This window comes from Pocillopora damicornis, chromosome 8 (genome assembly GCF_964200805.1).
Source record: "Pocillopora damicornis chromosome 8, jaPocDami1.2, whole genome shotgun sequence".
Classification (NCBI taxonomy): domain Eukaryota; kingdom Metazoa; phylum Cnidaria; class Anthozoa; order Scleractinia; family Pocilloporidae; genus Pocillopora; species Pocillopora damicornis.
This window is the reverse complement of record NC_142677.1, coordinates 23962814-23989880: the sequence shown is the minus strand read 5'-3', so window position 1 is coordinate 23989880 and position 27067 is coordinate 23962814. Positions and strand designations below refer to the sequence as shown.

The following is a 27067-nucleotide window of genomic DNA, read 5'->3' as shown; positions in this document are numbered from 1 at the left end:
TCATATTTTTGTGTTACTGTCTGCGGGCTATCCAGGGAGATTGTGTGCCTTCATGGTTGTCTAAAGGTATTGTTTCAGCATATCACTTGGGAGCTGGCAGCCGATATCTTTCGCCCTGACGAAGGCGGGGCTAACACTCGAAATGTCAGATTTTGAACTCTTTACACTCAGGCGGCTCGAAGAATTCACTTCGGAAAATGTTTTTGTTAATAACCCCAGTGCGTTTCAATATTTCACAAAAATGTTTGGAAAAATTTCTGCACAGCCTCATACTTCATTATGCATGCACATCTTATTAATTATACATTCTACCCTTTGTCTTTGAATACAATAGACAATTCCCTTGGTAATTGAATATATACATCCCTAATTATTACTTACCGCACTAATAAAAGCGTTCCTTTCCGCGCTGTTTTTCCCTCTCTCTCTCTCCCCAATTTTTACCTCTTTCTCTTTCCCATTTCTCTGGCAAGCATCCTTCCTTCAAGGCCCCTCTCAGTCTATTGTTTCTTTTTTTTTACGTTACCTGCAGGGTTCGAACTCTCAATTCTCTATCGTCTTCGTCAGACTAGCAGTCTACCCTCTATACCATTGTTCTACATCTGCTTCTTGCCGATAAAGGGTAACTTTCAAAATTATATTTCTAATACCTTATTCAAATTCCAAAAATTAACACTGAAATCATTTTCCTCACCTTTAAAACATGTTGGATTTTGCACGAAGAAATGAGACGTGTCACCGCGGTCACTACGTCGAAGGAAAGTGGGTCTTTGATGGCATTTGCCGTGAAACCAAGGCCTGCATCCTTGTACCGGTAGAGCGCAGGGATAAAGATACGCTCATACCCGTTATACGCGCTCAAATATTGCCGGGAATATGCGTGATGAGCGACATGTGTCAAGCTTATGATTGCCTACAGGACGAGGGCTACAATCATCTCACAGTGAACCACAGCCTAAACTTCGTAGACCCAGACACAGGCGCTCATACTCAGCGCATTGAAAATACACGATGGGGAATCAAACGAAGTATACCTCGTACAGGAATATCCAAAGATCTCTTCAGTAGCTACATACAGGAGTGGTTGTGGCGTAAGCAATATGGAGAAGATCCTCTTGGAAATATAATCGAGCATATCGCCGAAGTGTATGATGTTCGAAATACATCATAAAAACTAAGCTCCTCGTGCCTCTGTATGTGCTAGTGCCTGTCTACACAACCACCGCGGATGAAAATAAACATTCAATGAAGAGAGAAAAATAAGCAACTCTACTGTTAAAGAGAAAAGGAAAAACGACAACGACAACGAACAACTTTAAAGGTGAGCATCGATTTTATTTTCATCGTTTTACGAATGTTTGCTTTCAAAAACAACAATTTTGAGGCTAATATGAGGCGGAATTTAAGCTGTTTTGATTTATAGATTTCATAAAGCATAGTAATTTTTTATTTGACTGTTACATATTTTAAATCAGCGCTTGATTAAGCGCAATTTTTAATTAAAAACGGCAATTTTTTAAAGGTTTGAGTAAAGACTTAAAAAAAAAATTCAACTTCTTGAAAACAAAGCGAATAGTCCCAAAGGTAATCTATTGTTTGCGCTATCGTTTTCTTCTAACAAAGGACTGTATGCATAATGAAGTATGGGGCTGTGCGGAAGCTTCGCCAAATGTTTTTTGGAAATTGTAGTTAAAATAGTAATATTTTATTAAAGGTGAAAAAACATATCGACAAAATTTGGCCCGCGAAGGTCTACAGTATCCTTAATTACCCTGTAACGCTAGAAACGTCAGCTTTAGGACTGAACACTTTATGGTGGCACTTGCAACTCATTCACATGTATGATTTTCATATGTTCATAGTCACTAACAACTCAGTTGACAAAACCAAATTCCCAAGGGTCAATTAAAAATGTCATCCTTGGAAGGGTGACACCTGTGGTTTTGTGACAAGTTTTCCTTTTGTGCCTCCCATTCTAGTTCTAGATAGTGATGATCAGACGTCCTGAGAATTTTCTTGTTGTTTAATCTTCCTGAACCTAATATGTCACAAAAGAAAACCTCTTTTATTTTGTTCTGGAAAAAACTGTCAAAAGACACAAAGTACGCGATCTACTATATAACCATAAACAATTGGAGGTCTTTTCACGAGTGAGGTTTGACGATACCTGGTTTTCACTTGACGTTCCATTGTTGTTAAAAGAATAAAAAAGATAATTAACATGTAATGAAGAGTTAGCCATTCAAAATTCCATGGATTATGCTTTTTCAGCATATAATATACGCCGACCCAGAGGATGAATAAATCAAAAGTGTTCTTTACGCAGTAGACTTATCGCTTAACTAAACTTAGTGTTGTACCGTTAACCGCGAAATGAAAAAACACAGAAACACTGACATTTTGATTGGACCAGCTGAAAAAAAGAGCAAGATGACTCAAATTCAGGTAAGCAATGAAGCCATTTTAGCGAGTTATCCATTTCCAGGAAACCTAGAAATGGATACCTCGTTATAAAATGGCCTCGTCTCAACAAAGTGAGTGGTCAGACAACAAGCGATGCGCTGTGGAAGTAAGGTGAGGCATCTTTTATCGAGAATTTGACTATATTTTTACTTCCTAAGAGCGGTCGTAATATATTCCTATACAAACTTTTATAATTTCGCCATGAAGCTTATTACGCAAGTTGATCATCTAACAAGTCCGTGATGGCGAAAGATTGTTTCGACGCCCTTAAAAGTGATTTTGGAGAAAGGAAATCGCCTATTTCGGCTGTTTCATCATAAATTGATTAAGGTAATGTAGATGCGATGGAAGCGTAAGTTTTTGGTTGAATAACCATGATATGTATTAAAACCTACCGATAAGTTTTCCCCATGCTTGTATGTGAAAGTTTTATTGTGAAATTGACATTGCGTAATGATTTCGAATTTTAGGAAAATTAGCTAGAAACCGCCAGGTAATAACTCCATCAAGCCAGTTTTGGTATATGTACTCTTACGAATTCGTACGTTCTGACCATATCTCAGAGGACCTGTAGATAGTACTGGTTCGACTTCATAAGGAATATTATGGTTACACAATTTACGTTTCTTCATTCGTAGCCGTATTTCTTGCTGTTTTTATCCAAATTTGACCGGTTTTTTCCCAAAACAATTTTGCACTCACATTACAATCCTTTTAAAACGCGTCTGCGTGATTTTCGGTCGAGGATGCACTGCGGATTGTATTAGAGGACAATCCTAGCGAGGTCTTAACAGCTTTAGCTTTTTGCAAAGAAACACACACACAATGCACAATTCTTGCATTCGCTCTGAAGAAGGGCCACCGCTCGAAACGTCGAATTAGAAACTCTTCCCGGTGACTAATTTACATTATGTACCCGTTCGATATAACCAAATGATCTTGTTATATTATACAGGCTTTGTATCGTCCGTGTCTGTTACTCGATATCAAAGTGTTACGTGGTCGGAATGTTACCTTGGGCACTTACACTGACTGGGGTGAGTATGTGTACAAAGAAGTTTCTACTCGTAGAACAGCAAAGAGTACGATTGACTCATGTGGGCCATGGGGATTCTATGTGCAAATTTTGTGGCGTTAGCTCGGCCTCAGGAGTCTAGGGATAGCATTCATCTTATTAAAGATGGCGGATCGATTGTGTTCTTGGAATCACAGAATCATGTTATGGTGTCGTCATTACTGAATAGTCCATTTTACAGTTGTGTGCTTGGTTGCCAAGCCTTTGAACAGGAGTGAGGCTAAGGGTGACCTTGTTATGATACAAACCTTGCTGCTTTTGAAATGCAAATTAATTTGTTATCATGCTAACTAGATTCTGGTCTCTAACACAACAAGGTCACCTTCAGCCTCACTCCAAATCAAAGGCTTGGCAACTAAGTACACAACTGTAAAATGGCCTATTTTGCTACAGAAATATATTCACAGAGTGAATTTAGCCTTATTTAGATTGCAAGCGTCTCATCGAGACTCGAGCCTCGAGCCACAATGTTTGACCGCGCCAAACTTTCCTCACCTTTAAAGGAAAAGCATTGACAAGTATTCATAAAATTCCAAATAGTAACCTAGGCCTTCTGAAAACTGTCTTTAAATGTGCTAAAAAATACTGAGTCAATGGACGCCAACGCAGTCGTCAAACACTGCGCATGCGCAAGAATTTGAAAAACAATGAGAGCGATTTCAGAACGCGTGTCTTGCGTTAAGTGCGAAAGAAAAGGTTAAATTCCTAACTGTTCCAAGGAGTAAGACAAATTCAAGAAGGATTTTGGAGAAAGATTAAATCTTGGCGCTATTTATTGTTAGATATTCCAACTGTTTTTAAGGCAATGAAGGCAAAGAACAGGACCTTTCTTCAACACTTACTGCACAGATTACTGTCCGCTGTAAAGGCAGACCTGATATCGTTATAAATATCTTGTGTCGCTCTGGTTCCTCCTTTTTTCACACCGGTTTCCCTCGGTGTTGATCGGCAACTCCACCATAAACGCAACAAAGAATAATTACAGCCTGCACGGCCAAGTTTACGCTTGTTTACGCTAAGTTTATGCATCACGCCGCCGTGCAAAATTTTAAAAAAAGGGGGGAGAGTGTAAACTAACACAAAGTGGGTAAAGTCTAAAACAAACAATGTTTATAAGTCGCGGCCTTAGAAACTTCGAACTTTCCTTAGCAACTGCGAAAAACTACGTCTCACTTAGATTCACCATGTTTATAATAACAAATTATCCATATAAGTGTGTATGTGCAATCATTTGACTTAACGATGCCTTCATTTTAGGAAACAGAAAAAAAAACTGGGGACAACCACGAGCATACATTCAAAAACTGCTGTTTACCTGGTTATCGAAAAAAGAAATTATTTTGGTCAGGAATGTCTCTTTTATAGCTCCTACCTGTTCATACAAATCTCGAAGAGATTGGAGGAAGAGGTTTAATGCCAAGTTGCGTCACACGTAATCGACCAAAGTGCTGAGCAAAATTCAAAATGGCGGTCAAATTTTAGCGCATTTGAAGACAATTTTCGAAAATGTACTTTACTGTTTGGAATCTCAAAACACAGTCACTTTCACAATTTCAAAAACAGTGGGTCTCCGGATTATACTTTCTTTTTAAAATTCAAGATGGCAGCTTCGCAATTCGCGAAGAAGTATCCGGCGAAAGCTTGCCGACTAAACTGTTGTTCTTTCTAATTAACTAATGACTGCAACTATCTTTAATTCAATGCTATACAATTTTTCATTTTCGAACTGCCTGACTAATTGTCTGTCTTCATCAGTTGTCGTCGGCTCAGTCTGGCAGACATAATTTGATTGGCTGAGCCAAGCTATGAGTCGCTTAGGAAAATCAAAGAGAGGGTGAACATTTTGGCCTTGACTCCTTAACTCCTCTTTTTATATTAAACCAAAAGGTCCTTTTTATTTCTCAGTTGATACACCGGATCCATACGTAAAACTGTACATTAAAACAGCATCAAATGGCAGGAAGAGAACCAAAGTGAAAAACAACACAGCTAACCCTGTGTGGGAAGAAACATTCCAGTTTTACCTTGATCCAAATGTGAAAAACATTTTGGGTAAGTAACCTTTAATGATATTTGCAACGTAACACTGAGACGAAGAGTCTCCTCGGTTAGCAAAGTATCCAACGTAAGCGTGGCTGTTGTTTTATTTGAAGTTTGAAGCATTGTTGTAAATTCCTATTCCGCGAAAATCACAACAGCCGGTCAATAACAAACACGTCTCGACCCACGCTGATAATGACTCTACATCTGCCTCTCTCTCTTTTTGATCATAAACCACGATAAAAAAAGAAACCAGTAATTTATTTCGATTATGAATGCCTTCTCCCATCCCTAACCTAAAGCCTAGCCGTAAACAGAAACGAGAACAAATCACGCTCTTTCATAACGCTACAGGAAGGGTTCCTATAAGAAATAGAAAACTATTGGTCAGTTCCTGTAAATGCTATTGATATTGTTACTTGTGAACGTCTACTTTTCTTATCTTTAGAAATAGCTCTAATGGAGTCAGACACAGTTGGTGACGATTTGGTGGATACAAAGTCATTCGACTTAAGTGCATTGAAAATTGATGAAACTTACAAGAAAACCTTTGTCTTTAAAGAGGTATGGTACAACTCAGCTCAACCAGGAAGCCTCAGTGGTCACGTTACTCGTGTGACACACCTCGGCCTGATGGATAGGCGAGTCAGTGCAATAATTAAACACGTTAATTGACTCAACTATTTGCTTTATTCTAGACCTCAGAAGTTGATGTGGAGATGAAAGTCAAAACATGGTAAACCCAGTTTTATATTTTTGTCATCGTCAAGTTCTCTGTCTTTCCTCGAAAAAGGGTTACTTTTTGAGGAACAGCGAAGACAAGTCGCTTTGGTCAGGCCTCGGTTGTTCGAAGGTTAGCGCTATCCACTGGATAAAACTCTATCCGGTGGTTAACACTGTATGTTTTGCTATCACCTAACTGCCAGATAGCGATTTATCCGTTGGATAGCGTTATCCACCCTTTATAAAACTGGGCCCAGGACAATAATTAGTTTCCTGTCGAGAAAAATGCAATATAAAGAGAATGAATATTTCCAAACAGATTATGATCAAGTGTGAAAAAGAATCCTCGCAGGCGAACTACAGTTAGAGGAATTGCATAAATTGCAAAGGCTGGAACAATTCAGGCTTCAAAGGGAACCGAAACTGTACCGCCATCCAAATAGAACACGTTAATTGAAATGTTAACATTTCAGTGAAAAAAAAATTTCTATCATTTTTCTATCAGCTCTGCGCCTACAGACATGAGGTACAGCCTGGACCTTTGTGACGAGGAAACTGATTTTCGTCAGAAGAGGAAAAGGGTTGTTTTTGAGACCATGAAAAAACTGCTCGGAGAACGAGGACCAAAAGAACTTGGCGAGGTAACTACCCTCTTGAAATCAAAGTGTAAAATGAACTGAACCCCAAAAATAGTTTTTGAGAAGCTAATGAATGACGACAGCACATTTGGTAAATAAAAGGATGATGATATAGTGATACAGAGTTTGTTTGCCCGTAATTAGGTGCCCTCGATTGCTATTCTTGGTTCAGGAGGAGGATTTCGTGCCATGGTTTCTCTCAGTGGTGTGTTCTGTGCTCTAAAGGAGATGGGTGTGTTAGACTGTGCCATGTACACAGCAGGACTGTCAGGGGCAGCATGGTAAGTGACTTCATACCCAGTCCGGAGAGGGGTTACTCCCCTAGATAAGTTCTCTAGGCAGGCGCTGACCTAAGGGGTGTAGTGTATGAGATGCTGTGGTCTGTAAACAGGCATCGATTTTAAAGGCCAAGTCTAAAAACGAGTGTGGAAATGTTAAATTATGTTATATTTACAAATCCCCAAAGTTTAGTTCTAGGATAAATACATAGCTGTTTCTGATCGACATCTTCACCTCATTTGTATAAGCCCGAAGTTTTCTGAAGGCTAATTTGTTTGTTGGATTGAATAAAATTGAGTTCAACAGTTGAAAAAATTGACTAAATGTTAGTTCAAACTGGACGTTTCGATGTAATCCCCCATAACAAAGAAGCCATCGTGATCTCTGATAGTATAGTCTGATCGTCCAGATAAGTGCAGTCCCGAGAAGGACTGTTGTCGGTAGTGGTGACTGACCTATCGACAACATAACTGGAAGTCATCATCGGAGTCAGGTGAATGGTTGTTGTCGGTCGAATGTTCTAAGTCCAGTTCGTACAGACTGATTGGTCAGTTTTGCCGTGATGTTATTTGCTGCAAGACTCGAGTGGCGCAGGTCGGTCGTGATTGGTCTGTTTCGATCCGTTAGGACGTTCTGTTCGGTTCGTTTGGAATATTAATGTCGTAAATAAGTTTTATTCACGATATATTTCAGATTATTCATGTTACTCCCAGATTCAAACATTTTATGTATTGAGTTCATGATCATTTCTAACGCAAAAGCTTAAAACATTCTAGGTATCTTTCGACGTTATATTCTCATCCTGACTGGCCGAATACCCATCCGAGCAAAATCAGGCAAGATTTGAGAAAAAATGTGACAGACAACTGGATGTGGTTGCTATTGACTCCATCATGGATGTACAGTCACATGAATATTATTCTGGATAAAAGATCACGTGGACAACCAGTCAGTTTCACAGATTTCTTTGGTTATCTGGTTGGAGAAACTATTCTGAAGGACGTAAGTTACAAGGGTTTACACGGTGTGTGTTACAATTCGACTGAGATTGGCAGATGTTTTTAGCTTCTAAGTAGGGTGAAGAGCTTAGCGTCTTTCAAACAGAGAGAACATTGCTTTAAAAAAAAGTAAAGATGAACTGGAAAATGCTTCGTATCCACCCCTGTAACAAAGCGGATTCTACCTTCACATACCATTTAGCTCCCGTTTAATTTTCTGAAGTGTCACAAGGACATAAATACGCTCAGTAATAGGATCTCCCTGTGGCATGTTACTTCGTTACCACAAAAATTGATCCAATTTGTCTAAACAAAAAACCATTACAGCAAGTGCTCGCCACTCGTGCACCGAAAATAAAACTTGCATGAAATGGATAAGTTTACGATCTTAGGTTTTCATTTATATTTTCTGTTATTTCAAAGCGGCAACATGTTCCAAAATTGAGCGAACAGCGCCATGCAGTGAAAGACGCCGCGGCCCCAATGCCACTGTACACTTGTCTTCATGTAAAGAAGAACAAAGTTGCACAAGACTTTTGCGGTAAGATCATTAGAAATTTTCCTAACATAAACGAAGAATATAGCTTGAAATAATTTCCTCTCTTAAACCTTTCATTAACGCTCTCAGTGAAACTGAAAAAGAGTGTCTGATTTCACATTTAAAAGGAAACTCCCAGAGATCTTTCATTGATTAATAAATTTTTTTTTCCGCTTATAGAATGGCTCGAATTCAGCCCATATGAAGTAGGGATGACAAAATATGGCACTTTCATGAAGACTGAGCATTTTGGAAGCAAGTACTTTTGTGGGAAACTGGTAACACCTTACCCTGAGCCTCCACTGTTTTACTTGCAAGGTCAGCAGTCACTTAGTTTACTAGGCTCAAAAGTTTTCTTAGCACAGCGGTCAAACGTAGAGGGTCAATTTTGGCAGGCCACGCGCCAATTTCCCGCTCAAAACTGCTGAGGAAATCATGAGGAACAACCGTCCAAAAAGAAAAAAAAAGGGAAAAAAGAAAGCTCGAGAGTTTTCATAAACAAGCTTATTTAATCACGGGCTTTCACTGCTCTACCATTTTGTTTTTGGCTTTTAAAATCGTCAACGTTTTTCTAAATGTTGTCTGAGAACTACGGCGGCAGAGTACATTGGCGATGTTACAGATATTAATCGAGGAAGTTTTTGGAAATTATATGGAAATGTGCTAACCGTGTTTTTTTTATAAATTGCCGATTGAATGTGAAGGGGACAGTGTTTTGCTTAACTTACACACAATCATTACATCAGTCCCATGCCATTCTATTGCAGGTATTTGGGGCAACGCTTTCACCATCATGCTTCAGCGAATACTACACGAAGGCCAGTCACCAACCGACACAATAAAAAACATGAGCAACTCTGGCGACTTGAGACACGAGTTACGTAAGTAACTGTTGTTGGATTTCTTTTGATTCAGCTCGCATTTTACAAAGCTGTAACTTTTTCCCTATTGTTCTCAAAGATATGGATATCTCAAACGACCCTGTGAGTGAGGACGAGGAAAGCGATGAGGAAATGGATATTGATGCAGTTGATGAAAAGGAAATGGGAGATGAATACAGCCATAATGAAAACCACAGCTTCCTGATGAGTATAGCAGAGAGCTTCGTGGAGAAAATTTATTTCCTGAAAACCCGGTCTGGTCGAGCAGGCCTGGTGCACAACTTTCTACGCGGCCTTCAAATGATGTCTGCCCCAGTTCCCTCGGCTGGTGAATCATTATGGCATTCAATTTTTGTCACTTACTTCATCACACATAACATTATAATCCGTTCATATTCAAACGACTCAGATTTTCAGAGCGCATTAAAGGGAAGAATAAAAAGCCAACAAAATAACAAAAATCGCTTTAAAAGCCCATCCAAACAAATTACGAAATTCCTCTTTTTCCGCACTAGAGGAGTATTTCTTGGCTCACAGCAAGTAGTTCTATTTTGCGAATGTAATCACGTACTTAATATTCTTCAATGTGCAGTAAGGCTTTTCTGATTTAGGGGAAAGATTAAAAAAACTTTTTAAAATTCTTATCATGCATGTTACTTGTTTTATTCATAGAAGCAGAACAGGTCACTGACACCGCTTACCAATTAGCAGCGAAGGCTAAACGTATATACTTGGTTGACAGTGGGCTCTTGTTCAATTCACCATACCCGCCGCTACTTAGACCGGAGCGAGATGTTGACATTTTCCTGTCATTTGACTTCAGTGCTCGAGAGAAGGACAACGAAATTTCTTTCCATGTAATCAACTAGATATCCTTTGTTGATCAAATTTTGAATTTTGACCAACATTTTGCGCCCATAAACTTTAAAATATTATGTGTCTCAGTTTTGAACTCTTGAGTTAAAAAAGTTCTTCGCCAACAGGTTCAGTTTCGTCTCACTCATATTTCGCTTTTCAGGAACTGTATTTGGCAGAGCAATGGGCAAGAGGAAACAATTTGAAGTTCCCACCAATTAACGCCAAGGAACAGTTGGAAACGGACGGAATCAAAGAGTATTACGTGTTCACAGATCCCGCGGATCCTACCTGTCCAGTTGTGGTGCATTTTCCTCTCGTCAACAAAACCTTCAAAGAACAAAGTGAACCAGGTTCTTTCAGAGATTAGACTAATTTTTCTTTTTGTAAACGAGTGATTTGTCATTAGGTTTGAGCACTTTTTGTTTTTTCGCCTCCTGCCGGCCATTTCTTCTGGGCACGAACTACGGCTGCGCTGATTTGTGGTGGTTGATCGAGTTGAAATTATTTCGTCGACTCTTGAGGCAAGTTTTGAACATGAAAGAAGTCTCAGCCAAAGCATCCATGAAATAAAAAACGTGGGCAAAACCTTACCTTGACTTACATCATGCGTTCCTGAATAAATTAACGGAAATTGTTAAGTAACTTTTGTGTTCTATAATACAAACTAACTCCGTATTTCGTTTTATTTTTTCCTCAGGAGTCCCCCGTACGACTGCTGAAGAAAGGGAGTTTGCAAACTTCTCCGTGTTTGAAGATCCTGACGCCTATTATAGCACGTTCAACTTTCATTATCCCACAAAGCCATTCGATCGTCTTTCAGCATTAACAGAATTCAACACTCTGTTGGGTGAGCAGGCCATTAAGGGTGTCATAGCTGACTGTGTGAAGAAGAGACGCGAAGCAAAACCGAGGAATGGCTAATGGAGTGAACGGGAACTCCACGAAGAATGGAAGCCATTACTAACTGCGTTTTTCTTTACTAAGATATACAAATAAAATATCGATGAAAATTGCTAGTGCAGTGTAGGGATTATTTAATCAGTCGTGCTTAACTAAGAAGCGTCAGTTACGTAACTTCACTGTGGGAATAGAACTGGAATGCGCAGGGGGCAAACTAGACTTGGGCTACTCGCTCGACATGCTATGTTTTCGGGGTTAAACTGTCAGTTAATTGTGCTTGTAATAGTAAAAATAAAACCTCAGTCGTATTGTGTGACGTAAAGTTGTAGTGATTGAAAGTCCGTTGCAGTATCTCTGATCAACAATGGCAAGTTGAATGAAATTAAGTTAAGTAACGTATGAGGGGAAAATATATAGACTGACCTTTTTTCACGCGCGCCATTTCCATTTCTACATGTCACGTGACACAACCAACCGGAGGAATGTCGAGTGCAAATCACTCTCCAACTGCCTTGCTTACTGTTTCATCATTTTTTCATCAAAACAAAGGAGTTTTTTTCTTGTTTAAAATTTGATAAAGGTAAATATCTCAGACCATATCAAACTTACGTTTAACATCTGCCTCTGTAGATTTTCGTGACATGTCACGCAGTCTGAGGTCAGTCAAAAACACGCTACTTTTCGAACATTTTCCTCTTTTTCGTGTATTTCATTTGAATTGCTATCTTTCTTACCTTCAGTTTCTAAAACTAACGTACATAAGCTTTCTATACCACTGTATTTGAAGGAAATCATGTAAATATTTCGTTCGGGTTTTTGAGACTTATGGTTAGCGATTCAGATATGTCGAAGAGGGGTTCACGCCATGGAGTCTGGGACTATAACTCTACAGCGCATGCCTAAAACTGGTCATTACCGCGAAATACGAAAAAAACAATAAATTTGGCGCAATTTGATGTATAATACATGAGGTTTGGATATTGTTTGGGTTCGGGAAATGGGACTCGAAGTTTACGCACTGGTGATTTTTTCTTCGCTGGCTCTTCTCGCGGTGGCGGTAGATGCACAAAACGATTTCGGCGAAGAAACAAATGGTCCAAAAGGGGAAAAACTGCCTTGGTTTACCTACGAAATAAACAAGTAAGTAAAAATTGCGTTTATCGAAGTGTATTCCAACCTGTTTCTTTTTTCTTTTTAATTTTTTTCAATTTTTTTTCACCGAATTGATTTTTTTTTAATCAGCTATCTCATATATTCCCTGTCGAAGAAGTCTGATCAAGAGCCGAACGACGAAAGTGCTGATTCTGTGATTGTGGGAATCGTGGAAAAAATATTGAGGGAATCTGAGATTCGCGGAGTTGTTATAAATTCCAGAATTCTCAACGTCTTCAGGAAAAATATTTCTCTCCTCCATTCAGCGTTCAAGAAAGCGTCAAAAAGTGGGGTGAAAAGTATAAAGAAGCTTATTGATGCGTGGAAGGCAAAAAACCACTCCTTCAAAATTTTCTATCATGAGCTTGAAAACAACTCATTGATTGAGGAAAACCAACAGCTTCGTGGGCAGAAAAGGAAAGCTGAACTGGATTTAGTCGCAGAGTAGGCAAAGAGATTAAAAATTGAGCAGGAGTTTGAAGATGTTATTAGGGATTCGGAAAACAGAAAAGAACAATACAAACAAAAATTCAAAAGATTTGCGAAAAAAGCAGCAAGAATGCAAAAAAAAGGGACAAAGAGGTCCAAACAAAAGCAAACGTTTCACTGATTATACCAAACAACATCAGGCAAGATTAAGGCGAGGATTTAAAGAAGACTGCCACTCAGCACTGTCATTTTTAGGCCTCTACAATTTTATTGCCACCAAGGTTGAGGTATTTAATAATGACACTCAACAATATGAAACTATTTCATTGGTAGAAAAGGGAGAGTTACAACTATTGGAAACAGAGCCAAGAGAACTGACTGACAATGATATTGATGACATCAATATGTGGGTTTACTCGAAGGAAAAATTGAATATATCTAATGAAGCTTGGCATGAGTTGGCCATGAAGTGTAAAGACATGCCCACAAAATATAAAATATGCAAACACGTAGATAAACTAAATGCCAATTGGAATCTGAGAAGTACACCAGGGGAGGCAGAGGGAGTACAGATTTCTTTCAGGGAGAGTCTTGAGGAACAGATAAAAAGGCTGCAGAAAAATGGAGTATTGGACAAGGTTACTACTATTAAAGTAAAGCTCAGTGGTGATGGTACCAACATTGGGAAAAGGCTTAAACTTGAAAATGTCACATACACAATTTTGAATGAAAAGGATGCAGCAATGAATGAAAAAGGGAACTATGTTCTAGCAATAATTAAGACAACAGAGAACTATGACAATCTTAAAGAAAGCCTTGCTGATCTAAATAATGAAATGTCAAATTTAAAAGAAATTACTGTAAATAGTCATAAGTATAGCATTGAGTATTTTTTGGGAGGAGACTGGAAGTTTCTAGCCTGTGTTTGTGGTTCAGGGGCTGCTAATCAAAATTTCTCTTGTAGTCGGTGTAAGTGCCCAGGAAATGAAAGGTTTGAAATCAGTTAAAAGTGGTCTATAACTGACAAATCTCTTGGGGCAAGAGATTTACAAGAAATAGGTAAGTATGCAAAATCTAAGCAATATAATTGTAAAACCAATCCATTATTTGATTTTATTCCTATTGACCATGTAATAATTGATACACTACATTTATTTTTGAGAATATCTGATAATTTAATTGAACTTCTGATCAGGGAACTTCGCAGGAAAGATGCCATTGACAAGGTATCTACTTTTTCAAATGGGTTTTGTCGAAATAAGTATAGACATATGGCTGGGTATGAGAAATTTGTAAAAGAACTTGGAATTAATTTTGAATGGAAAATTAATAGGGACAGCAAGAAGTTGGAGTACAGAGACCTAACTAGAACTGAAAAACTCTTGCTTTTCCAACATATTAATTTTCACTTACTATTACCAGAGTTTCATAATGTGGACAAGCTGCAAGCCCTTTGGGGTAATTTCATAGATATTATGGGTGATCTTAAACTTAATTACACTACAGATGATGCTATCTCTAGCCTCAAGGACAAAATCAAAAAATGGTTTCAAAAATTCTTAGACCTTTACCAAGCAAAAGATGTAACACCATATATGCATTCTTTGTATGTTCATGTACCTGAATTTTTAAAGCCATACCAAAATTTAGCTTATTACACTCAGCAAGGTATGGAGAAGTACAACAACACTGTATCAAAGGACTACTTTCGATCATCTAATCATAGAGGGGTTTCTGCTCTAAAGCAACTTTTCTTGAAAAAACACAGAATACAGCTTTTGGAAGCTGCTGGTTTGGAAAGGGTGAAGGAAAGCTACAACTGTGGAAACTGTTCAACTTCTGGCCATACCATCAAAACATGTACTGCAAAATGCAGCAAATGCGATGCTCCCACTTTCTGTGCACATCTTGTTAAAATAGATGGTAAATGGAAGCCAAGATGTGATTTAATCAATCAGTAATGATATAATATATCAATGTATTAAAGGAGTGTATTACCCAAAAACTGTTAGTAGAAGTTGTGTAGAATAATTTGCTATGCCTGTGAAATGTTTCTTGTATACAGTATTCAAGGAGTCTTTTTCAAAAATGTTACTGCATTGATTACAACAGAATCACAGACTGAAATATATGGGTCATTTATAACCACATGTTTACATTTTATGAAGGTAATTCACATGCAAGTAAAATAATTCTTTGACATCAACTATCAAAATCAATAAACATGTGCTAAATCAAATATATTAATGATGGACCATATTTTTGTATCCACATCTGTTGCCATCTCCACGGACACATGTAAAAACGACTCGATGCCCGTCTTCGATTTCAGATCTCACGTATTTATCGCCAATTAATTCAAATTCCACTATGGTGTTTCTTTTTGTCAACCAAAATCTCACAGTCCCTGGTACAACATAAGCAAAATCGCCGTTTTCATTCATGATCCGCTCATTCCACTTTGTGCCGATATAACAATCCAGAGTTTCATTTGAAAGAATTTCATATATTAGTTTATTCCTCTGATATTTTTTGGATGAAATCCTCCTAAGACTTTTATAGAAAACATCGTCATCGACTTGAATTTCAATACGAACTTCTGGATCCTCTCTGCGCCCGGAGCACAACTTTCGGTTGATCTCCCTGTAAACGCGTTCATAAAAAGTTTGCTGGCGATCGCTGAAGGAATCATCGATTGGTTTTGACATCGGTTCCAATCGCATTACGGGCAAATTATGTTCATCGCAAGGCCTCCATTCGTCAAATTTCTCGCAGTACCCTTTGAAATGAATTTTACCATGTTTTCTCGCTTTGTCGACCTATATTATCTCTACAGGATAAATATTCTTATCCGTAGTTTTTATTTTCTTGCATTACTTGGTCTTAGCTTCTACGAATTCGTCAATAAATCTCTTCGGAGTCTTATGCTCCCGCTTCACTCTGTTGGCCGCCATTTTTAACATTGGCGCTCTTTGCATATTTAATTGCTCTGCGCATGTCAGGTGAGTAATACGGTGGCTTGGGACTAATTTAAGCAAATGTTCAGTTTTCTATGGGATAAGTTTGATATGCATTGATAACTTTTCGCTATGGCAATTCGAGAAAGTTAATCGTACTTTTACAAAAATGATTTCATGTTTTATTGCTTTCTATACTATCGAAGGGGGGGGCATCAGGGGTTTTGCAGTTATGATTATTTTTGAGATCGGTTTTTTCAGTTTTTGTGCTAAAAAAAACTTCGGTTTTTCGGTTTTGGTGTTATTTGCGGTTTGCGAATTTTCTTTTTTTAAGCATTTGGTTTTCGGTACTTTTCCTGTTTGAGTTCCGGTTTCTCTTCGATTTGAGCGGCAATTAGGCACCACCACTGATCTTCAATGGCCGCGAAACCTCTGTAGGCGCCACTTGTCACCCACCCCTGCATCGAAACGATTACAGCTTTGATAATGTGAACATTTATCGGTTTTGGCGGTTTTACATGCGGTTTCTTATTTGGATTGAATTGTTTTTGCGGTTTTGTGATTTTGGATTATTTTTTTCTACGGTTTTGCGGTTTCTAATAGAACCCACGCCCCCTCCTATCGATACAAGACATGATCCAACAGCTCCAAGTTTTTGTCATTATCTTTAGTAAAACAGATGTTTATCATGTGATTTAGGCCGCTTCGGTTTTTACCTCTTTCCACTCTCGTGCAGGGGTCTCATAAGGACCCAAACCCCTCTCGTGTTTTCACTTCTCCGCCACTATTGCACCATTTGCTATCTTTCTTCTTTAAGTCACTGAATGTCTGGAACAGGTTATACTCTGTTGGGTGAGGAAGCCATCAAGGATGTCACAGCCAACTGAATGAGGAAGATACGCGGAGGGAAACCGTGCGACGGCTATTTCTCGAAAACATTTTTAAGATTTTTACATATTGGGCGAATAGAACGCGAGGACAGAACAGATTTGAACTAAAATTGTTAACTTTTAGTTCAAATCTGTCAATCGGCACCACGGAAATTCATAATGATTAAAAATCATTATAATTTCCGTGGTATCGAGTGACAAATCGTTTATCCTGATCATATGATGAACTTTCATGGTTCGGCACGTCTATCATTTAAGTATACAATGTCGTGTTTCTGGCGGTATGGGTCATGGTACACCCACCACAATGACTTAGTTTGGACTCTATTTGCCACAAAGATCACATAGTTTGTATTCTTGTGAAAAAACTATCAATTACAATTCTTGAGAAAGCGTCAACACAAAGGGCAAGACGAAGAGAAATCGGGTCAAATTTCATTACATTACATGTAAACAGTGACTACGCAAACCGTGGGACTCCTAGGAGCAGAGTGTTTCACGAAGAACATTAACAAGTTGCCGTTGTCGTTTATTCGCCCAGTACCTTGAACTGTACGGACTACTTAATTAGATAAATAGGATAAAAGACATACTTGAGCTAGACAGGCGTGTCTCTTAACAACTGAACAATTATCCATTTGCCTTCACGCCTGAGCGGTCATCACGAATGCAGACACTATAAATAGCTAGGCCGCTACTTCTGGTGAAGAAAGAAACGCCTTTTCCATATCGGTTATCGTTCAAAATTTCAAGAAAGAAAGACGGCGTTGTTGTGTTTCCCAAATTGATACAGTAGCAGTTAGAAGATGGCAGAAAATCAGGTGAGCGGAACATGCTGAATAATAGCACTAGTGTTCACAACATGTGTTCGGCTTTTTTTTAGTTTGTCGGCAGTTCGCTTTTGATGTAGACTCACGACAAACAGTATCTAGCTGGTTGGAGAAGGAATTTCTATGAAATTTATACCAGTGTTGTATCGAGCGTTAGCCCTTTGTCAGAGCGAACTTCAGTTTTGAAACTCTTTACGATGGCCAATTTACGTTATCAACTCAGTTGATAATACTAAATTACCTTGTTTTACTCTCCCACCGACGCAGCAGTTCGCTTGTGATGCAGACTGGCGATAAAGAGCATCTGGCTGGTTGTAGAAGGCATTTCTATGAAATTTATTCTCAATAGTGATTCCCAGTCGACTTAAAAACAAAATTGACACGTGCTAACGAACTTTCAAGTAAAACTTGTCTAGACCAGAGTTTTGCTGATGGACAATGGCGACGACTCAGCGTTGGGTGCAACCGAAAGAGATAATGAATCAAGTTACCTATGAAGAAAAAAAATGAATAAACTATTTATGATTCTCTTTATAATAACAAGCTCCACGCTCCTTCAGTTTCAAAACTGACGCTCGCTCTGACGAAGGGATAACGCACGAAAGGTCTTTCTTTGTTTGAAACTCTTTACGGTGGCCAGTTTACCTTATTAACTCAGTCGCTAATACTAAATTACCCTGTTGGACTCTTCCACTGATGCAGCAGCACTACTTTAGAAACTTACTCACTCTATCCACGCTCCTCCGACTGATAAAAGAAACACAATCCGCTATCAATAATAAGAACATAAATGCGTGGGGGAATTTGCATTTCTGAATTCCTTTACCTTGGAGGAGTCAAAACAGTAACTTTTGCGGTCGACTTTTTACCTAAAATACTACTACAAATCATGGAGAAGCACGTGAGCCTCCTTTGGAATACAACGATTGGAAGAAAACACACTCTTTCAGAGGGACCCAGATAATTCAATCGAATGTTTATTTCTGTTCAGGAAAAAATTAAAATCAGAGAAACATTCCACACCATTCCAAGGTCAGTTACGCGGAAGATCGTGTCTTCAACATTTCAGTCCTGTCGCATCTGATGCTCTCAAGGGAGACATGATATCGCATTCGAACTAACTTTTGAAACTGATTAAATTATGAGTAGGTGGTGTACGATCGGCAGAAAAGTTGGCTAAAGACTTTACCAAAATTATGTAGTAAACATCTTTTGTGATAGATTACTGAACAGACAGAAAGGCAACATAGAATCTAGTTGTTTTACTTTATAAAAAAAAAATGGTTACGCCATTCATGCGTCTGTCTTTCTTTAATCATAAATAAGAAACAATAGCAATGCATGATTAATTAAGGATGACACAACCATTAGAGTGTAGCAAGAAAAAGTAATAGGAATTCATAAAATAATAAGGTCCTATCACTTTTTCTTGATACGCTCTAATGGTTGTGTGTCATCCCTGTATACAGTGTATACAAAACCATAATTTCTTTCTAACTGTTTAGAAGTTTTTTGTTTGTGCGGTCATGCGAAGCAATTGAACTTGAAATAGGATGTATGATTTAAGGAAGACATGATGAAATTCTTTAAAAACCACTTTCCATTCTGTTTCGTATCCTCCAAAAACCATTTCGGAGGCTGCACACATACGTTCACTTTCTCAAAGTCCTTTCCTGAATTAGCTGCGCAGTTGACTTACATGATTACAAGGGAAAATTATTTATCTCGCTTTTTTTCGCAGGCCTTGTACCGTCCGTGTTTGTTACTCGATATCAAAGTGTTACGTGGACGGAATATTACCCTGGGCACTTATTCTGATTGGGGTTAGTATTGTTCATTCAAAAACTCATTAATAATTCATAAGCCCATTAACCTATCAAATGGTAGATAATACATCACGTGCAGTGACTTTATATCGATAAACCTCATCCTTATTAGTATGCGGTGTTTTATCAGATATAAAGACACTGCACGTGACTTATGAATATTAATTAATTATCAACACAGAAACTGACACAACAAATGGTGGGAACATATTTAATGTTCTTTCAACAAATTTCACACAGTAAATTTACTTTTGCACCAAATTAATAGTACAGTTGTGAAATACACATCTGGAAAAATTCTCTATTCCATTAGTACAGTAATCTGGTAAAGGCATATTAGACAATACATCATCTGAAACTTGGAATGTTTTTCTCGTATGCTAGTTTCTAACGTTCACAAAAGTATAATTGTTACGAACTCTCTTGACACACGCTTTTCCAAGAATGTTTTTTGAAGCCGTTCAAAAAACTCGCAGCACGTGTTTTATCGGGTCAAAAATCGTTTTTTAAACATTACATAATCACTGTTACATTGTTTTCCTTATTTCTTGTACTGACTGATACTGTGTATGTAGCCACCGGAATGTCGTCTGTTTTGTTCAATTTTTTTCTGCTCATTGTAGTCTACTGAAGTGAACATGATCTGTTAAATGCTACAGTTATATGTTCTCTCAGTGGTAAAGTTAGCTGAACCTACATTGTAAACGACTTATTTGGGAACTCCAGTTAGTGTCACAAATTATCGACAGCCACCATGTTTTAGCACTTCCTTTGGTTGAGATGGTATTCACCTGACCGGTTGTTGTCTGTGATGATCTGTAAGTCAGTTCATGAAATTTTTCCATCCGAGGACTGTCTAACTAATCAATGTTCTTCATGTAATTAGCTCGGAGGCAGAGAGACAGTTTTATTGACTGGCGAAAGTTGTCTGCGCTCACTTTCGTTCAAGAAAATCACAGCATATGTTACCCCCCCTCCCCCCCCCCTCAGATAAAATAAAATATTTTTATCTTTCAGTGGATACACCGGATCCCTACGTAAAATTGTTCATTAGAACAGCGCCAAATGGCAAGAAGAGAACCAAAGTGAAAAACAACACAGCTAACCCTGTGTGGGAAGAAACATTGCAGTTTTACCTTGATCAAAATGTGAAAAACATTTTGGGTAAGCAACCTATGGTATTTGGAACACGAGAGTGAGACAAGATGCATTTTTCTTGATCATTTATTGGGTCACTTCGGTAAACAACATATTGAAACTTAAAACTTAACTTAAAATATAGTCGAGATTTAGTTGCTTCAGTTCAAATTGAAAACGCAAGGTTCTTTTAAGAGCCGAGAAATGCTTTTTCTTTCCCAGATCTTATCGAAAAACAGGAACTGGAGAAGTTATCTTCAATTCCACTGTTGATCTCACTGAAATATTCCGTTCGTATAAGTTCCATTGATGTGTTTTGACCCATTCACTTGTCAACTTAAAACTTTCTTTTTTTCTCAGAAATAACTTTAATGGAGTCAGACACACTCAGTGACGATTTGGTAGACACAAAGTCATTTGACTTAAGTGCATTGAAAATCGATGAAACTTACCAGAAAACATTTGTCTTCAAAGAGGTATGATATAACTCTTCTCAAATGCTAAGCCTTCATGTCACTCGTGTAACAAATCTGATGAAGCATTCAAACTCTCATTGACACGACTATATGTTGTGTTCCAGAACTCAGAGGTTGATGTAGAGATGAAAGTTAAAACATGGTAAGACCATCAACAATTTTTGCTAGTGTGGAGTTTCTCACCATATATCTCTCGGGGGAAAAACTCAGTGATCCTTAATGATTTCCAGTGTAAGTCGGACAAGCTACCCGCCGTTAACATCGCACTTGACGAATGGCGAGGGTAAAGCGCTGTGAAATGTATATTCATTTTTTTCCTACTGATAAAGGTGTGATGAAATTGCATATCGAGCAAATTCTCCAGGATTACCCAAAGTTTTATCGAAAGAAAAATCCAAGTAATAATCTTAATAATGTAAATAGTAATAATAATAGTCTTAGCAATAATAGTAATGATAATGATGAACATAGTGATAAAGATAATGTTGATGACAATGATTTATTCGACAATACGACCGGTTAGCTCTTCTCCGTCGGTTTAAGTTTAAAAAATACACCAGTTTTCAAAATGGAAGCTTAATTTACGTTTTATCCATTTCAAAGAAAAATGAAATATTTCCTAATATTTTTCTATCAGCTCTGCACCTACGGACATGAGGTACAGCCTGGACCTTTGTGTCGAGGAAACTGATTTTCGTCAGAAGAGGAAAAAGGTTGTTTTTGCAGAAATGAAAAAACTGCTCGGAGAACGAGGACCAAAAGAACTTGATGAGGTAAAAACACTCTTGAAATTAAGTTAACAAAATGTAAAATGCACCACACACCAAAAGAGAAGGCAAAAAAGATTCTGAGAGGAAAATGAACTAAAAAATTTTGGAAATACCAGAATGATGATATACAGAATAACTTGGTATTATCAACCGAGTTGATAACGTAAATTGGCCAGCAAAAAAATTAGAGTTTAGAGCGTGAGCTCCTTGTCATAGCGAATGACGTTATTACGTTGTTAACTCAGTTGGTAATACCAAATTACCTTACTTTGATGACATACAGAGTTTGTTTAATCATAATTAGGTGCCCTCGATTGCTATTCTTGGTTCAGGAGGAGGATTTCGTGCCATGGTTTCTCTCAGTGGTGTATTCTGTGCTCTAAAGGAGATGGGTGTGTTAGACTGTGCCATGTACACAGCAGGACTGTCAGGGTCTGCGTGGTAAGTCCCGGGGTGGGGGGGAAGGTAAGATTTATAGGAAAGCACCATTACTAAGCTTATGGCGTATGACTTGCTTTGGTATGTACTAGGGTTTGAATTCTGGGGGTCAGGGCTGTCGACTGGCATGTTTGTCATGTTTTAGTGAGAGGTAGGGTAGGCTTTTAGAAAAATGGGTGGTTTAACCCTACCAAGGATTCCGTTGAGTACCCTCTTCCTCAGCCCTTCTCCCCTTGGGGTCAGAAGTGAACGTCTGTCCCACTTTGGTGAATTATTACTATCATATTTTGCTTTAATAGCATCTAATCGTCAATCTCGAACAGTTCAATTACTAAATAAAGAAACTTTGAGTATCGAAAAATATAAGAGAATTGTCCTTCTGAAAATCCGTTAGAGCTAGCTTTACTGGATATGTAAAGAAAATCTGTAAGGATAAAGATCAAAGGACAAGAACGGCTGACCTTGTATCATACTTCTTGAGATATTTCTCGGATACATTCAAAATCTCTAGGTATCTTTCCACCTTATATTCTCATCCTGATTGGCCGAAGGCCCATCCATGTACAATTAAACAAGATTTGAGGAAAAATGTGAAAGACAACTGGATGTGGTTGTTGCTAACTCCATCATGGATGTACAATCACGTGAACATCATCCTGGACAAGAGATCACGTGGACAGCCCGTCAGTTTCACAGATTTCTTTGGTTATCTGGTTGGAGAAACTATTCTCAAGGACGTAAGTACCCAGATCCCTCTCTTTCAAGCATCCTTGATACTTGCTCCTTCTCGAGGTGAGTTATAATTAGACTGAAATAGGCCTAAGTTTTGATAAGTGTACTCCTGTGGAATGTCGCGCATGCGCAACATCTTAGTAACACCGTGCGAATACATCCCGCTTGCTTCCTAATGAGCATAACTTCGAAAATAGGTTTACTATTTGCGTTGTGCATAAATGCAAGCTTGTTATTGAAATCTTCTGGTATAAACTCCTAAATGAAGTCTTCTATCGTCCGACGAGACACATTGGATTATTACACAAGTTTTTACATTGTCATTTCCTGCAGTAATGTTCACAAGTTCATCATTTGAAAAAAGAGTTTTTATTTCGATCGTGAGATCTCTTAAAATGTTCTCTATTATTTTAAAGCGGAAAAATGTTCCAAAATTGAGCGAACAGCGCCATGCAGTGAAAGACGCCGCGGTTCCAATGCCACTGTACACCTGTCTGCATGTAAAGAAGAACGAAGTTGCTCAGAACTTTTGCGGTAAGAAAATCAGAAAGAATATTACTATTATTAAGGAGTACATGCTGCCTAAGACTATTCACTCTCCTTAGTTCCTATAATTACGCCCACACCAAAGATGGGCACCCTATAGCAGGTTAAAATAAATACATCTAGATTCATCTTTCAATTGTCATCTAAAACCCCTGGATAATCAAACATTTTGTGTACTGATAGATTGTTTCCTCTACCTGTAGAATGGCTCGAATTCAGCCCTTATGAAGTAGGGATGACAAAATATGGCACTTTTATGAAGACTGAGAATTTTGGAAGCAAGTACTTTTGTGGGAAATTGGTAACACCTTACCCTGAGCCTCCACTGCTTTACTTGCAAGGTAAGCACTAATCAAGCACAGCACGTGTCGTGGGATCTAAAATTCATTCAGCAAAAACTTACAACATCATCAAATTAAAATAGGGAGTTTGAGGGAGATTGTTTTCTTATACGTTTCGCGATAAGTTTTCTTTTAATTGAAGTAAGTAGCTGAAGTTCTCTCTTTACTTTGACGCTGATGCAAAAGGTGAAAACATTTAGAATTTATCACGTTATTGTCATGCGTTCATATATACAAGGCTAAAAAAATATGCACCATTTCGCTTTCTTTCTAGGCATCTGGGGTAGCGCTTTCACCATTATGCTTCAGCGAGTTCTGAACGAAGGCCAGTCACCGACCGACACAGTAAAAAACATGAGTAACTCTGGCGACTTGAGACAAGAGTTACGTAAGTAATTATTGTCTGGTCATTTGTTAAGAGGATTTAGACAAGTTTACGTACATACTAAGTGGCAACTTGTCCTCTCTTTTCCTCAATAGAGACAGATGTTTCAATCGACCCCATGAGTGAGGACGAAGAAAGCGACGATGAAATGGACATCGGTGCTATGGATGGGAAGGATTTGAAAGATGAGGACTCTGGAGACCCAGGCTTCCTGAAGAGTATAGCGGAAAGCTTCGTGGAAAAAATATCCTTCCTTAAAACGCGATCTGGTCGAGCAGGCCTGGTGCACAACTTTTTACGCGGCCTTCAATTGATGGCCGCCCCTGTCCCTTCGGCCGGTGAGTAACCTGGTTAGTTTTATCTTCATTTTTTTTATTTCTATCTTTTCTTTTTTTCATTTCTTCAGTTATTATTCAATAGACTGCAATTTGCAGAGGGTGCTTAAAACTTTTATTGCAGTGTTACCTTCAAAGTATTCTTTAATGACATTAAGCCAAGTTAATACCCCCCACCCCACCAACGCAACACCACAGTTTCTGTGGAAAGTTACCCCTTTTACCTATGATACTACTTGTTTGTTTGTTTTTTTTTTTACAGAAGTTAAAGAGGTTGCTGACACCGCTGACCATTTAGCTGTTAAGGCTAAACGCATTTACTTGGTTGACAGCGGGCTCTTGTTCAATTCACCATATCCGCCTCTACTCAGACCTCAGCGGAATGTCGACATTTTCCTGTCATTTGACTTCAGTGCTCGAGAGAAGGACAACGAGCTTTCTTTCAATGTAATTGAGCAGATTTAATTGTTTTTATTATTATTATTATTATTATTATTATTATTATTAGTATCATTATTATTATTGAGTTGATGAGATTTATGATAGGGAGTGTATACTACCGCGTTCGATCGACAAAGTCTAATCAGGGATCCCTCCGCCTGGTTCATCCGTGGTTTAATGAAAACAAATACTGAATTTTCGACACTTCACCCTTTAACTCCTATGAAGGACTAAAACAGAATTCCTGTTTTTAATATCAGGGAGACAAGTGATGAGAATAATGAAAAACTATCAATTATGGGATTAAAAGTTGATCCAATATCAAATCCTCCAAACTAACGACACAAGCATCGCGTGGCAGGTAGAAAGGAGAAATACCAATGAGATCTTGGGAGTGAAAGGGTCAAGGAAAGGCTAACTTATTTATCTTTTCCCTCGTAGGAATTATTATATTTGGAACCATAATTTGCACCTACAAAATCTAGCTTAAGTTCTCAGCTAAGGGATTGAACTATTAAATTCAGTCCCATCCAACTCATATTTCGCTTTTTTAGGAGCTGTATTTGGCAGAGAAATGGGCAAAAGCAAACAATTTGAAGTTCCCTCCAATTAACGCCAAGGAACAGTTGGAAACGGACGGAATCAAAGAGTATTACGTGTTCACAGATCCCGCGGATCCTACCTGTCCAGTTGTGGTGCATTTTCCTCTCGTCAACAAAACTTTCAAGGAACAAAGCAAACCAGGTTTCTGCGGATATTTGACTTATAGTTTTGTGTAAATTAGTGATTTTTCACAAGGTTCAAAGCTGCGCTTGCTTTTGTTTCCTCCTTTTTTCCCCATAACGCTTATTTTTTCTCCGCACCAATTGCACCCTCGATCAGTGACGGCTAAATGAATCTGAAATTATTTCGTCGACTCACCATAGATTTTTCATGTTGAAGCGGGACCGCAGTTCGTTCTCCTATCTTAGGCAATGTACGTCCTTTCTTCTCCGAAAATCTTTGTAGGCACATCGGATTATATGAACTAGCGCTGAACGCCTTACATTGTTTTATTTTTCCTCAGGAGTTCCTCGCAAAACTGCCGAAGAAAAGGAGTTTGCAAAGTTCTCCGTGTTTGGAGATCCTGATAACTATTACAGCACGTTCAACTTTCATTATCCTACAAAGCCTTTTGATCGTCTGTCAGCATTGACAGAATTCAACACTCTGTTGGGTGAGCAGGCCATCAAGGACGTCATAGCTGACTGTGTGACGAAGAGACGGGGAAAGTAACCCAATGTGCGGCCAGCGGATGTACGCACTGTGGATGGCGAGGAAGGACTCGAGTGAAGAACTGCAATTTTTTCAGTTAGGGATAACAGTGGTGAAAATCGCTATTGAGGTGTCGGGCTTATTCTAATCAGTGTATGTAATTGGACAGTGTTTAAGTTAGGGTCATACATAACTGAGGGAATAGAACTAGAAAGCGTAAGTAGGAACCAATTAAGCTCATTTTCATGTACTGTACACCATATTTCTGTATTAAGTTGTCTGCTATCGTATCTAACTTGAGGTGAAGGGTGTGATGAGGGTTTTAATGATAAGAAATCTCTTACGGTGTGTCTTATCAATAAAAGGTAATTCAGGAAAATTAATTGAAGTAACATAGGAATGGAAAATGGCATTTTTCTCTTATGTGACGACACTAACCGACAATAAGTCGAGTAAAATTTCCCAATTATCGCTTTCACTCCCGAGATCTCATTAATAATCCTTCTTACTGTCTGTCCTACAATTGAATTGGATGAACTAATAATCCCCTAATTGATCTATTTTTTCTTGGCACTTGTCTGCTTAATTTTGCGCTGAGATTGTAAGGGAAATCTTGTCTTGGTCACTCATGGGAGTTAAAGGGTTATCGGAAATATTTTTCCCACATCAAACCTCGATAAAGTTAAATGTCTCCAATTTAAACTTGAACACATCTTTTGCTCTGACAAGTGGCGA

At 38.4% G+C, this 27067-nt stretch overlaps 3 protein-coding genes and 1 long non-coding RNA gene across 6 annotated transcripts; 3 read left to right on the top strand and 1 right to left on the bottom strand.

Annotated features, from left to right (window-relative positions):
* The first annotated feature begins 1182 nt into the window (after positions 1–1182).
* LOC113665682 (cytosolic phospholipase A2-like) lies at positions 1183–11706 on the top strand. 3 transcript variants are annotated; one of them, XM_027181413.2, is made up of 15 exons: positions 2237–2445; positions 3419–3500; positions 5444–5590; positions 6027–6142; positions 6277–6314; positions 6807–6942; positions 7084–7220; positions 7995–8220; positions 8640–8757; positions 8935–9072; positions 9522–9635; positions 9715–9963; positions 10308–10492; positions 10654–10843; positions 11191–11706. In XM_027181413.2, exons 1-15 carry the CDS (start codon positions 2374–2376, stop codon positions 11412–11414), a joined length of 2172 nt encoding a protein of 723 aa, XP_027037214.2. In that variant the 5' UTR covers positions 2237–2373; the 3' UTR covers positions 11415–11706. The 3 variants fall into 3 exon arrangements, with proteins under 3 accessions (XP_089036695.1, XP_027037214.2, XP_089036696.1); XM_089180569.1 differs by lacking the exons at positions 2237–2445; positions 3419–3500 and adding an exon at positions 1183–1321; XM_089180570.1 differs by lacking the exons at positions 2237–2445; positions 3419–3500 and adding an exon at positions 2676–2793.
* Positions 11707–12283: 577 nt separating this feature from the next.
* On the top strand, positions 12284–16818 carry LOC149041888 (uncharacterized). The gene is made up of 3 exons (XM_089180934.1): positions 12284–12533; positions 12636–12832; positions 16769–16818. Exons 1-3 carry the CDS (start codon positions 12391–12393, stop codon positions 16816–16818), a joined length of 390 nt encoding a protein of 129 aa, XP_089037060.1. The 5' UTR covers positions 12284–12390.
* LOC113665794 (cytosolic phospholipase A2-like) lies at positions 16607–26711 on the top strand. The gene is made up of 15 exons (XM_089180571.1): positions 16607–17642; positions 19393–19474; positions 20495–20641; positions 20975–21090; positions 21195–21232; positions 21728–21863; positions 22165–22301; positions 22810–23035; positions 23447–23564; positions 23780–23917; positions 24192–24305; positions 24398–24640; positions 24900–25084; positions 25633–25822; positions 26145–26711. The coding sequence occupies exons 1-15, from the start codon at positions 17628–17630 to the stop codon at positions 26351–26353; spliced, it is 2094 nt and encodes a 697-aa protein (XP_089036697.1). The 5' UTR covers positions 16607–17627; the 3' UTR covers positions 26354–26711.
* Positions 17321–18429, bottom strand: LOC149041887 (uncharacterized). The gene is made up of 2 exons (XR_016179174.1): positions 18328–18429; positions 17321–18142 (listed from the first exon to the last, which is right to left on the bottom strand). It is a non-coding gene; the product is annotated as an uncharacterized LOC149041887 (long non-coding RNA).
* Positions 26712–27067: the final 356 nt, after the last annotated feature.